At 44.9% G+C, this 14,281-nt stretch overlaps 1 protein-coding gene across 1 annotated transcript in view; it reads left to right on the top strand.

The window, feature by feature from the left end:
* Positions 1 to 13,858, top strand: part of TSHR (thyroid stimulating hormone receptor) — a 126,367-nt gene extending 112,509 nt beyond the window's left edge. The window contains exons 8-10 of the mRNA XM_074998778.1: positions 2,562 to 2,639; positions 8,969 to 9,157; positions 12,457 to 13,858. Of these exons, the coding sequence (XP_074854879.1) occupies positions 2,562 to 2,639; positions 8,969 to 9,157; positions 12,457 to 13,858 (1,669 nt within the window). The remainder of the gene's footprint in view (positions 1 to 2,561; positions 2,640 to 8,968; positions 9,158 to 12,456) is intronic.
* Positions 13,859 to 14,281: the final 423 nt, after the last annotated feature.

Below are 14,281 nucleotides of genomic sequence, written 5' to 3'. Positions count from 1 at the left end.
GGTCTTTTCTTGGTTTACATGGTCACGTGTAGGGATAAAAGAATGCTGGATTGCTAGAGGCTTTAGGGAAGTGTCAAAATGATACAGGGAAATTCTTCAATTTTCTCCAGAATTTTGGAACATTGATTTTATTGTAGATAAATAATTGTGATAAATAACCTCTGTCATGGTAGAAGTTTGGTTTGATTGGTTTTGTTTGTTTGTTTTTGTTTTTAACGTCCAGTTCATCCTTATACTCCCCTTCTTAAAAAGGAACTTCAGCCTGATCTCTAAATTGTTATAGATGGGAGGCCCTCTTTTGGTTATGCAAACTTTAGGGCACTGAATCATGTATTCTCACACTCAAACCCAGCATGGACAGCCCTTTTTTGCCTGTCCCTGCTACATGTCTACAAATGCCATTTGCCTCTGCAAGTCTGAGGTTGGGCATACCAAAGCTTTAATCTTCTTCTCCCCACTCCTAGATTTTCTAAGAGGGAATGTTTGGTGTGTATGGTGCACTTGTGTTTGGGATGTAGGATTTAATATAGGGTGAGGGCTGAGGGCAAAAAGGGCAGGGCCAAGGACAGGCCGCCCTTAGCATGGCTCAGGCCGTGGCACACCTCACCCCCCGCAGCACTCAGAGCCTCAAGGACTGTCACTCTGGCAGAAATGTAAAGGGAGCCAGGGTTCTGGCCGTTGCAGTAGTACAAGTGGTGGTAACTGGGCATTCCAGGCCCCTTTGAAGCTTCAGACCCCAATTGCTGCCCTTGCCTACCCTCCTAAGCAGGCCTTATTGGATAAGATGGACATGCAGCTGTAGAGGCAACAAAATGTGGCTCAACAGATAAACTGAAACATTTGTACTGGACTCAAAACTCCTTACGCCCCTCACATTCATGGCATCTTCTCCCTAGAGAAACTAGGTGGGAGGAAGCATTACATTGCCTCTTCTTCCCACGTGGTGACTTTCTGTGACCTCGTTGCCCTCCCTCCCGCCTCTTTCTCATAGCAAAAGTATTCTCAAAGCCCAGTCTTCTTTTCCTCCCTCTTTTCTTCCCCGCTTTCCTTATCCTAACTGAAGAGAAGTGGAGGAGGTCTCATTTTTATTTAAGACCGGGTAACCTTAAAATATTTGTGAATAAGAAAGGATAACAGCGCCAATGAACATATATAATAAATAATTTTGATTTTTAAAGAGTGACTCCTTTTATAAGTAGGCAAAATAATACCAATGTATACAATCAGTACCACAATGTGTAACTCCAGCTGAAGGTGTCATTGTAGGTCTGCCTCAAATACTGCTTGGAACAGTTGTAAATAATATGGAAAGGGAAAATGAACTTGTAAGTTAGGGGTAAGATTCAGTGTGCAGTGACAGAACTTTTTTCTAGTCTTTAAATGCCTGCAAAAAGTGTCAATTGACAGTCCCAAAGATTAAAATCCTGTACAAAACAGGTCTACATGGAACAGGTACAGCATATGCAGGTGCAAGGCCCATGCTACTCAGCTTAACTCTGTTCTGGAGGGACCATTCTTAGCATTTAGGTAGAGTGTCATTATCCATAACTTATTCAGTCTTTGTTGCTTCTACTGAGGTTGCCACCTGAGGGGGTAGTTTTTATTATGTGGACACTTGTACCATTAGCAATTAGACTAATAGCCATCAAATACATTTCATGTGGGCAGCTGCTGGCTGCATTGTCAAGTTCATTTAAAGCATGAAAAAAAAAGGCCCATGTGGTAACTCAGGGTTCCTGCAGTTTTTAGTTCTTAAGGTATTCATATTTCTATTTCCTTTTAACATATGAGCTGCGTCTACATGTGCACGCTACTTCGAAGTAGCGGCACCAACTTCGAAGTAGCGCCCGTCGCGTCTACACGCGTTGGGCGCTATTTCGAAGTTAACTTCGACGTTAGGCGGCGAGACGTCGAAGTCGCTAACCTCATGAGGAGATAGGAATAGCGCCCTACTTCGACGTTCAACGTCGAAGTAGGGACCGTGTAGACGATCCGCGTCCCGCAACGTCGAAATTGCTGGGTCCTCCATGGCGGCCATCAGCTGGGGGGTTGAGAGATGCTCTCTCTCCAGCCCCTGCGGGGCTCTATGGTCACCGTGGGCAGTAGCCCTTAGCCCAGGGCTTCTGGCTGCTTCTGCGGCAGCTGGGGATCTATGCTGCAGGCACAGGGTCTGCAACCAGTTGTCAGCTCTGTGGATCTTGTGTTGTTTAGTGCAACTGTGTCTGGGAGGGGCCCTTTAAGGGAGCGGCTGGCTGTTGAGTCCGCCCTGTGACCCTGTCTGCAGCTGTGCCTGGCATCCCTATTTCGATGTGTGCTACTTTGACATGTAGACGTTCCCTTGCTGCGCCTATTTCGATGTTGGGCTGAGCAACGTCGAAGTTGAACATCGACGTTGCCGGCCCTGGAGGACGTGTAGACGTTATTCATCGAAATAGACTATTTTGATGTTGCAACATCGAAATAAGCTATTTCGATGTTGGCTGCACGTGTAGACGTAGCCATGGTAACTCTTGAGAAAGAAATAATTTTATCACCAGATAATTGTGTATTTTTTTCTGCAGCTACCTGCACAAGAACAAATACCTGGAAGTTGTTGAAGATGATGCATTTTTGGGAGTGCACAGTGGACCAACCCTGCTGTGAGTAGGTGAAAGGGAGAGAGAAGTTTTTAAAAGTGGTTGTTCATTAGCACCACAACATCCTCAGGACTACGAGGGGGCGGGGGAGCAGAGTACTGGTGATGATATACTCACAGAATAACATTGCTAATAAAAGCTGTTATTCTGGAGCTGATTTTATTACCTGACTTTATTACATATTAATGTTCTGTGTTGCAAGAGACCTGGGTTTAGTTTTGATTCTCTGTCTTTCTTGGTCTATTGTTTCTTGGGGTTTAGACAGTAACAGACGTGCATGTCTCAAATATTTCTTTTGTTGAATAAAAGTAATCTGTAAATAGGAAATAGTTGGGTCTGTGCCTTTTAGAAATATGTTTAATTTTGATATTTTATAATGATTAAAGAAGGGATGAAAGACATTTTAGACGTTAGTGTTTTACATTAGAAACACAAATCCTCATTACTCTGTTTCTCCCAAATGACCACGTGTGTAACTGGAGAATTAGTGGGACTGTAGTAAGTAATAAGGAAATGGAAACAGAAATGCAAAGTGTATTTTAGTCAACTCTTAATATTATTTTATTGCCACTGCTATTTGTGTTACTCCCTTTATGATTTGGTGTGCAGTCCCCTTCTCTTGTCCTCCGAACAGACTACCACTAAAATTAAGGAAGACAGGTTGTGATGTTCTTGCCACTTCTGAAGTATAGAACAAAAAGGAAAAAAATAAGTTTGAAGACTGTGTGAACAAACCCAGTTCTTTATTTTCTCTACAGTTTAGGTTTAAGAGGGAGTGATAGAAGGGAATCGGTCTGGGACTTAATGTAGAGGATGGATGGTATACTGGGGAGAATGGTGGTGTTGAGAAATGTTGGAAGAATAAGGAAGAGTAGTGTGTTAACAAATAAAAGCCTCTAATCTGCTTTCAGAATATCGTGAAATTCCTTACTCTGAGCATAGCAGCTGAATTGCAGGATTTAGCCTGTTGGTAGTCATGGCAGTGATGCCAGCCACGCAGATCACGCCAAATGAGGTTGCTAGATTTACTCTCTGTCTGATAGGATAACTTGTGTATCATATTCAGTCTCATTGCATCAAAAGGATGTGTGGGTTACTGGATTACTTAAGGACTATCAAGAATTCTCCCAATTAGACTAGGTAATGGAAGCTGTAGGTGGCTCAGAGCCTAGCTGATCGTCATATTTGGACTGGAGAAGGAATTTTCCTCTTGGTCAGATAGGCATAGACTGCTGTGGGGTGGGGATCATTTTCCTAGGCAATGTGGAGCAGTTTTAGAGTAAATGGTGTATTCTCTGTAACTCAAAGCCTTTAAATCATGATTTGAGGATTTCAGTTACTCAGCCACAGGTTATAGGCCTATTATAGAAGTTGGCCGGTGAGGCCTGCAATGTACAAGAAATCAGACTATAAGCATAATGGTTCCTTGTGGCCTTAAAGTCTATGAATGTATAAATATAAGGAAAAAATGAGATAACACAAATTGATTATTTTTCCCAGAGACTATCAGTGTACCTGATTTGAAGATATAAACTATGTTGTAATGGAAACAAATAAAATCAGTAGCATTTGTTTCATCTCACTGTCTGCCTAGACAGCGTCAGCAGTGTAGAACCAATCACCATCTAAAAACATTTTTGTAGCAGTCTGTAAAATTAGGACTGAGCAATAATGAAACAGGACAAAGCCCATCACCCTGCCTTCCATGTATCTTGTCAGGAAGGCCACTGTGTATTTACTGTGAAAATTCTGTAATGTTAAGCCTTCAGAATTAGGTGTTTGGCATAAGTTTACTGCTGGTGAAACACAATAGATTGTCATCCCTGGAGAATGAAAACACCTGTTGATATATAAAACAGGTACAGCATAAGCTGCAAAAGTTTTCCCACATTTCCTGGCTTTTTTGCTGTAACTCCTAACCTAGAAATACCTCTTGGGAATTTTGCAAAAATTGGTTTTATTCCATTTTTTATGTACCAGATCCAGCATTTGCAGTAAAAGCAGCTTTGTGGGAAACCATAGCATTTTAGATAATGCAAATTTCAGTTTTAATGTCTCTTACCATAGTTGCCTAAAGCAAACTGTGAATCCCAGATGTGTTTTAATCCCACAGAAATGCTTTGATAATGCCTAAGCTTCATCATGGGTAGCAATGTGTTTTAAGGTTAGTGCAGGAAACAAAATCTGATTTAAAGCAGATGGAAAAGCTGAGGAAAAAAGAATGAAGAACTAATCTCCCTGATTAAATGAAAAAATGTATAAATTTGAGTTGAGTTTGATGCTTTTCCACAAACCCTTAATTTTTTGGCCATACAGGAAGAAACTGTCCCACTCTAGTGGCACTCTTGATTCCTCAGCTGGACTACTGTGTCCAATTCTGGGTATCACATTTGTGACAAAAATGTGGACAAATTGTAGAGTCCAGAGGAGAGCAGCAAAAATGATAAAAGGGTTATCAAACCTGACATATGAGGAAAGATGAAAAAACTGGACATGTGTAGTCTTGAGAAGAGAAGACACAGTGGACCTGCTAACAGTCTTCAGATTTTTAAGGGGGGTTGTAATGAGGACTGTGATCAAATCAACTATTTGCAGCTGTTCTGGCTCTGGAAGGGAAGGGAAGGAGTGGAGACAAGCTGAATCAGCAGATTTGCCGTGCTCCTGAAATGCTGGGAGATAGGGGAAGGAATATAAAGCGCAAGGCTCTGGTGAGTGAGTGCAGCATGAGGGAGGGAGTAGATGGGGTAGGGGTGGGGATCTGCAAACCACAGGTGGAACCCTAGTTGCCCACCACTGGTGTACATCATCTTAACATTTACGTTAAAGTGACGAACAGTAAAATAGTTACTGTAGTCAAACTTAATACTACACAAAAATCAATAGAGTTCATGCTCCTTGGTTGTTTCAGACCGTGGACACAGGAAGACATTGCCACATCTCCCCACTTTTAGCAAGTTTTCTTTGCCTAAGGACTTAATATGGACTTATTAAAACTTAGATTCTGGAGCACAGTTCTGCAGCAGAGGATGGATGCTACAGCAAAGTCCATTCCTGTGGGAACATACAATGCATGGGGCTCTGATTATTACAGTGTCAGTTTAAAAACAACTTATTTTAGCAGAGCCTTCAGTTCTGATTTCTTTTCTGCACATGGCACCCCTAGAGCCAGCCTAGCTACAATTGTAACAGATACTCAAGAGTTGAATACATCCTTTCTGTATTACATCATTTGATTTGCTCAGTCTAGTCACTAATCCTAGTGAGGTTATGTTACTGTCTCGTATAGTTAAGGTACCTGGGAAAATATTACTTGAAAATTCAGTATCCTTCTGAAACCATTGGAATTTCCTAATCACACTAGCTGTGCAAGATTGTTTTCTTACTGTAGGGTAGTTCAAAGTACATTCAAAAATATTTTTGCATCAGTCAATGCCTAGGATATGATGTAATTTTATTCCTCAACCTGGAAGAGGGGGGTGCTCCTCTGGGGTCGGGGTGGATGGCCACAAGCCCTGTCGGCCCCAGGATCCCCTCCCACTCCTGGCACGGGGTCCAACGTGGGGTGGAAAGGGGAGGGTAGCATGGGGAAGTAGGGCCATGGGGGGGATGCTGGTGGAAGCATCCTTGGTGGCGGGGGCAGGAGTGGGGATGGGGACAGCGGGGTGGAGAAGGTGGGCCAGGAGCTGCATGTCATCCTGCAGAACTGACGTGGTGTCGCTCAGGTGGCCCATCAGGGTGTCCCAAGCAGCACTCCGCCACTTATGGTCAGCCTCGGCCACGCAGAGTCACCACTCTGCAACCTCCTCCTGGCAACAGGATGTGTTGTGCTGCACCCTCCTGCTCCAGGGCCCCTTGTGATGCTGCTAGGAGTGATGACCGGTCCCGCTCCTCTCCCTGGCTGTCAGGGACAATGAAAGGGTCAGGGCTCTCCTGGCCCTCCTGTAGTGTGGCTGCAGGAAAGGGGAGGAAGAAAAGGTCAGTCCCTTGTTACGGGCATGGGGATGAGCTCCCCCCACCCCTGTGGACACCAGCCCCCATCCATCAGTGGGCAGCCATGGGGTGTTGCGTGTGCCCTGGGGGTTCCCACCCATGTGGGGTGGTTCCTGGGCACAGTCTGGCCCCACTCACCCCCTCCTCACATCTGCAGCTCATGGAGCTGTCCATGGGAGTGTGTGCTGAGTGTCGCCAGTGGCTGTGGCAGCAAGCTGGGACCCACAGCTGGCTGGGCTTTTTGTGGCCCAGGCCCATTGGGCATGTTGGTGGCCCGCTGGTGGCTGTGGTGCCCCCCACCCTGTGATGTGGAGTGTGCGTCCCTCCGGGTTCTTACCAGAGGGTTCCTTGCCAAGGTCCGGCTGCCCATCGTCCAGCTCAAGAATCAGGATGGAAGGTCTATTTTGAGGTCCCCCTCCTCACTGGAGGTCTTGGTTGCCTGCTCTTGCTCCAACTCCAGCTGCATGAAGTGGTCATCAGCTCCCGGCTCTTGCTCCTCCCCAGGGTGCAGCTTGTCCGCCAAGGTGGTGGCTGGGGGGGCCCCAGGCCCCAGGAGGCTGCGGAGCTCCCAGTAGTAGAGGCAGGAGGCGGGTCCTGCCCCGGAGCAGGTGGTGGAGGCCCAGACCCGGGCATAGTCCTGCTGCAACTCCTTGACCTTGTTTTTCACTTGCTCAGGGTTGCGGGCAGGGTGTCCCCAATTTGGCAAGGCCAGTGGCAAGCCAGGTGAAGGCTGCCGTGTTGCAGTACTTGGTGCCCAACTCTCTCAGGACCTCCTCCTCCTCCTCCCCCAACAGACTGAGGAGGTCCCACAACTCAAAGTGGGGCTCTGGGGCTCCCGGAGGGGCTGGCTGTTGGCCATGTGGGGCATTTGGTCTGCAGGGATGGCTTGGAGAGCATGCTGTGCCTACCCTGTGTTCCCCCTGCTGCCAGCACGCTCTCAGCTTCCTGCCACAGAGTTTCTGGGTCCCTGTGGCTTTAAACATGGCTGGACACAGAGAGCATAGAGCTCAGCTGCTGCCAGCCAGGGCATCTCTGAGTGCCAGCTGGCCAGCACCATGGCGGACTCCTCTTTCAAAAGAGTGGCCCATGGTGTGTATGCACGTGTTTGTTTTTCGAAAGATTCTTTTGAAAGGGGCCACTCTTCATGATCTGGGATCAGAGGAGCACTTTCAGAAGAGGGTGGTGCTCTCTTTCAGTCTCCTTTCGAAGGGGTGTGCTTTGTATGGAGACGCTCCACACGCTTTTGAAAATGCCTCCTGTTTTTGATTTTCCTTTCGAAAGACCATGCTAGTGTAGATGCAGCTAAAGTTGTTTAACTCTACATTGTTACTGAATTTTTGTGTGTTTTGAACAATGAGCCTTAAAAGCCTATTTAAAAGGTTTGGGTCATTTCTGTCATGCATAGGTTGCTCAAGGAGATAGTAAAGTAATCAGTTTTAAAACCTTAAGGATGGGGAAAATGTGGACAGATGTGCTAAAGGGAGGAAGAAAAAGATAATTTCCTGCTCAAATTCAGATTATAGCTGTACCTAGCCAACTCTTTATCAGCAATTGTAGCAAATTGTGGCATTAGTTTTCTGAAAATACTTCAGTATTCTATTAACTTCATGTGTCTGAATAGGTCCAGGAATGTAAATTATGCATGTCCTTAAAGCCTTTGCAAGATCAGGGCCTTTGTGCACTAAATGAGCAAATAATGTTACCATATCTGTCATGGCTTCTGTTTTCAGTTGTGCCTCCCAAATGAGAATGTTCTCACTGACGTGAAAGCTTTTAAAAATTTAATTTTCAAAGGCAAATTGAAGCTCTGCCTCTGCTGCATGGCTTTTGAGGAGTACAGTTGATGGCCAACAATGGCAGTCACAACACTCTCTAAGTAAAACATGTTTGAAATAGAAATTTAGTTTTAAAATTTCTATAAAGAGGTCACATTGACTTGCTCTTTCAAAGTTGTAGCAATTTTTCAGGTTTGTAAATGAGAAAGATTTTAACATCTCAAGATTTACCGAGTTTTGCTATGTACTTGTAAAGTAAAATAAACAAAAAAATAATACCTTGGCTTCTGGGCTTTCATTGTGCATTTGCGCAGCGAGTTTTTCAGGCGTTGTGACACTGAGTGCCTTCTGAATGCTATTTGGTGATACCTAGTTGGTATATTTTAAGAGGAATATGTGCAGGCACATGTCAACTTCTGTCCTCACCACCCTCATGCATTGTTGGCTGTGTTTTAGTTTTAGTTTTGGTTTTGGTAATTGTGGTGCAGATTTCTAAAGCGTTTTGAAGATCTTAAATGTCTCACTCTAATAATTTAATTTGCTCAGATTTTATTCTTTCTTTACTAGTGACGTCTCTCGAACCAGCGTTGCTGCCCTTCCAACAAAAGGACTGGAAAACCTTAAAGAGCTGATGGCTAAAAACACATGGACACTAAAGAAATTACCTCCTGTAAAGACTTTTCTTCATCTAATGAAAGCAGAACTGTCCTATCCAAGCCACTGCTGTGCTTTCAAGAACTGGAAGAAAACCAAAGGGTAAGTGTTGGCAACTTTGATTAAACCAAAATAATCAATTAAAGAAGTATTAATTGATATTGTACTATACAATAAACCAAGTTAATTTGTTAACCCATTTTTCAAATTATATAGTAATATAGAGGAGCAGGTTTAAAATTAATAAAAAATAAATGCTTTTTCACTCAATATATAATTGGTTTCTAGAACACATTGTCATAAGATATTTTGAGGCCAAGAATTGAGCAGGATTCAACACAGGATAAGATGTTTATATAGAGAGTGTGACAAAGTCCCTTGTCAGCCTCTGTGGGTCCCTGCGCTTCCTGGCAGATTTGTGCTGCCTCAGAGACTCACGGAGGCCCCCCTTTTGCCCAGGCCCTTCCAAAGGCAGGGGTCTCCACTTAGCGAGCCATCCTCATCATAGGCAGGACCAGTACAGGGAGAATAATACCAGTCCCTTTGCAGGCCTGCGCCTGCTCCAGTAAAGTGATCCCTCGGGGGAAGGGTGGGGGAGTCCAGACCCACCCTCTACCCTGGACTCCGGCCCAGGGTCCCTATGAGAACAAGAGGCAACCGGCAGGACCTTTACCCCTGCCCCAAAGTAGTAGCCTCACCCTGGGCCACTTCACCCACCACTTCCCCGTGGTACATTTTCGCTGTGCTCCTGCTCCTGCTCCTCTGGTGCACCTCCCAAAACCTTCCCCCTGCTACCAGACGGGGAGCCTTTTATAGGAAGCACAGGGCCTATCTGACCAATGAGGACTGATACCTAATAAGGCCCCAGCTGCCTGTCCTGACTGGAACAAGAAAGCATTAGCCCACCAGCCGGCATATGTTCCTTCCAGAAGGCTCCTGCAGCTACCAGGCAAAGGTCTGCCACAATAGCAATATCCAGAGTTGGGTATAACAAGGATTTAAATATAACCGAAAGCACTGCAAGGGGCATAAAACCTTGTGCTTGAGCCAGCCTGTAAGAGTAAGGAGGACGTTTTCCTTGTTGGCCAGTTATTTCTTCTACAAGGTTTCTTGCCTGGTGTTGTGAAACAACAGATGGTGGCCACAACTGGAGACAGGATACTGAAGTAGATGGATTGCAGGTCTGATCCTGTATCCCAAACCTTTGTTTCTAAAAGTAAACTTGAAACTTTATTGGAATTAGAGAGTGAGTGTTATTGAAAATTGAAGTTTAGATGCAAACTTGTCCAAAGTTCAGAGCCCAGATTCTTCGTCAGGCCACTCTCTGATACATTAAAAAATACGCATGTACAGCATTTTTAGGGTATTTATTCATTCGTGTGGATAGTATATTATTGGAATTCACAGATGACATTAGGTCTTGAAGGAGTTTCAAACATCTTTGAGGGCAGAGACCTGCGGCAAAGGGCTGCGCAGAGATTGAAAACATGGACGCAAGGAAACAAAATTAGATTCTCCTTTGAGAAAAGCAGCTCTAGTACATCTGGTGAAAGTCTGAAACCCTGTGAAAGGGAGGGACACCTGGGAGAGAAATGCTGAAGGAAGTGTAGAGAGACAGCAGTTAGCAAATTCAACACACATTTGCAAAATATTATTTTAGCCAAAACATTGTTAATGCTATTTAGGACTACAAACAGAGGTATTTCATCTTGGAGCAAAGTAATAGGCTACGTCTACACGTGCACGCTATATCGAAATAGCTTATTTTGATGTAGCGATATCGAAATAGTCTATTTCGATGAATAACGTCTACACGTACTCCAGGGCTGGCAACGTCGACGTTCAACTTCGACGTTGGGCAGCACCACATTGAAATAGGCGCTGCGAGGGAACGTCTACACGCCAAAGTAGCACACATCGAAATAAGGGTGCCAGGCACAGCTGCAGACAGGGTCACAGGGCGGACTCAACAGCAAGCCGCTCCCTTAAAGGGCCCTTCCCAGACACAGTTGCACTAAACAGCACAAGATCCACAGAGCCGACAACTGGTTGCAGACCCTGTGCCTGCAGCATAGATCCCCAGCTGCAGCAGTAGCAGCCAGAAGCCCTGGGCTAAGGGCTGCTGCACACGATGACCATAGAGCCCCGCAGGGGCTGGAGAGAGAGCGTCTCTCAACCCCTCAGCTGATGGCCGCCATGGCGGACCCCACTATTTCAATGGTGCGGGACGCGGATCGTCTACACGTGCCCTACTTTGACGTTCAACTTCGAAGTAGGGCGCTATTCCCATCCCCTCATGGGGTTAGCGACTTCGATGTCTCGCCGCCTAACGTCGATTTCAACTTCGAAATAGCGCCCAACACGTGTAGCCGTGACGGGCGCTATTTTGAAGTTGGCGCCGCTACTTCGAAGTAGTGTGCACATGTAGACATGGCCATAGAGGCCCAGATTTTTCACAACTACAAAATAACACAAAATAAAACTAGAAACAACATATAAAATGAAAAAAAAAAACCCCAACCCTGCAGTGGCAACTCCTATAGCTCCTGTCCTGCAGAGATCTGACGTTCTCCCCATGCCAGTTATTCTGACCCAGCACATGAGATTGTTTGATTCATTGTCCCATGTAGTGGCACCTAGATCCCTTACGCAGAGAAAGAATGAGTCTCTTTTACAGCAGCCTTAGCTGAGAGGCAGCTGGCTTTTAGCTGAAACTTTAGAGGCTCATGCACTACGCTACAGAGGCCCCAGGTTTGAATCTACCTATAGGTGGTTGCAACTGCAGCACCACATACACATGGCCTAGCTTTTCCTCCATCATCATGACGTGGGGCAGCCAGATCAGATTTCAGTGAGCGTTACGAGCTGGAGTAAAGGGTCATATCATTATTCACTCAGATTTGACCCATCTGCCCCTCTCACTATAATGGATGGGCAGCTGAATCAAACCAGTGTGGTACTTTAACATCATGCACAAGATTGCAATTCCTGGAGCAAGGAGCAGGGCCCAAGCCTGCAGGACAGGAGCAATTACTGCAGGGCGAGTGCAAGTCAGGCTCACTCTGCAACCTCTTCCCTCAAAGGCCTCTACTATCACCACCACCACCACTGCTATGAAGGCAGGACCTGATACCTCCCATGCTCCTTGTAATCCCACATATAACAGAAGTGAGAACTCAGAAGCAAAGGATTACAGCCCTATATACAAAACATCTCTGATGAGTACGTTCAGGATTCACCACATGGTCTTTCTACTAACAAAAGTATGACAGGACAACATTCTGATTCATAGATATTTTAATCTAGATATTAACAACTAAAAATGATTTCCCTGGCCATACCTGTTGTATACAAATGAAACCGCAAATACCAGTGGTGATTTCACCCCTGTGCTCTTTCAGAATTCTGGAATACTTGATATGTAACCAGACCAGCAGTCTCAACTTTCGTAAGAAAAGAGCCATCAGTACCTTCAGTGGCCCTTTCTACCAAGACTATCCAGAAGATGATGCAGACCACACTGATGCAGTTTATGCTGAAAACACCAAATTCAGGGATTTTCATGGCAACTCCCACTACTATGTTTTTTTTGAAGAGCAGGGAGAGGGAAATGTTGGGTTTGGCCAAGAGCTCAAGAACCCTCAAGAAGAAAGCATCCAGGGGTTTGACAGCCACTATGACGACACTGTTTGTGGTGGCAGTGAAGACATTGTGTGTACTCCAGAGCCTGATGAGTTTAATCCCTGTGAAGACATTATGGGCTATAAATTTCTAAGGATTGTGGTGTGGTTTGTGAACCTGCTAGCTATCCTGGGTAACATTTTTGTCCTCTTCATCCTTCTCACCAGCCATTACAAGTTGACTGTCCCACGGTTTCTGATGTGCAACCTAGCCTTTGCTGATTTCTGCATGGGACTGTATCTTCTCCTCATTGCTTCGGTGGATCTCCACACTAGGTCAGAATACTACAATCATGCCATAGACTGGCAGACTGGTCCTGGCTGCAACTCAGCTGGCTTTTTCACTGTCTTTGCCAGTGAGCTTTCTGTATACACACTGACTGTGATCACTCTGGAGCGGTGGTATGCCATCACCTTTGCCATGCGGCTGGACAGGAAGCTTCGCCTTCGGCATGCATTGGTCATCATGCTGGGTGGTTGGCTCTCGTGCTTTCTTCTCGCCCTCTTGCCACTAATTGGAGTCAGCAGCTATAGCAAAGTCAGCATCTGCTTGCCCATGGATGTTGAAACACCGCTGGCTCAAGCCTATATTATCTTTGTTTTAATGCTGAATATCATTGCCTTTCTCATCATCTGTGCCTGCTACATAAAAATCTATGTAACTGTGCGAAATCCTGAGTGCAAGTCGGAAGACAAAGACACCAAAGTTGCTAAGAGGATGGCTGTGTTGATTTTCACTGACTTCCTATGCATGGCACCTATCTCATTCTATGCTTTGTCTGCCATTATGAACAAGCCCTTGATAACAATCAGTAATTCCAAGATCCTTCTAGTGCTATTCTACCCCCTCAATTCTTGTGCCAACCCATTCCTCTATGCTATTTTCACCAAGGCTTTCCGAAGGGATGTCTTCATTCTGCTCAGCAAAGTTGGTATATGTGAGCATCAGGCTCAAATCTACCGCGGACAGACAGTCTCAGCTAAAAATAGCAGTGGTTCATATGGCCAGAAAGGCAGCCGAGGGATAGGTCAGGATTACCACAACCCACATGTTAACTATCACCCTGCAACTGCGATGCAAGAGCAAATTGTTCTGGAAGACTGTACACTGACTGTGTTGTAACATCTGAAAACATCGCAACTGCATTGTGATCAATCAGATAATAATTTAGTGACCAAAAAAATTCAGTGATAAGACACATTTTTCCCCGTTATTTCTGAGGTACAACTGTAGTGATTTTTCTTTTGAATGGGCCATTCACTTGGATCTCCAATGTTCTACCACTGTCTGCATCAGAGAGAAGGTGCGAATTATGATGACAATACTGGGAACATATTTGAAAACTCAGTATAAATCAGAAAGTGACAATATTTATGAAATTTTAAACATGCATTCTTCTCCAATTGTCTAAAGGGAAAGGGAGTCTGTAAATTTAGGGGATATTTGTACAAATAAAATAGAATTTATAGATTTATAATTAAAGTGGAGTAAATAAAAATAAAAATTACATTACAAATGTTCTAGTTTTAGATCAGATTGGTCAGG

This window comes from Carettochelys insculpta, chromosome 6 (assembly GCF_033958435.1).
Source record: "Carettochelys insculpta isolate YL-2023 chromosome 6, ASM3395843v1, whole genome shotgun sequence".
Taxonomy (NCBI): domain Eukaryota; kingdom Metazoa; phylum Chordata; order Testudines; family Carettochelyidae; genus Carettochelys; species Carettochelys insculpta.
The sequence above is the reverse complement of the archived record's forward strand: the minus strand, read 5'-3'. Positions and strand labels throughout refer to the sequence as shown.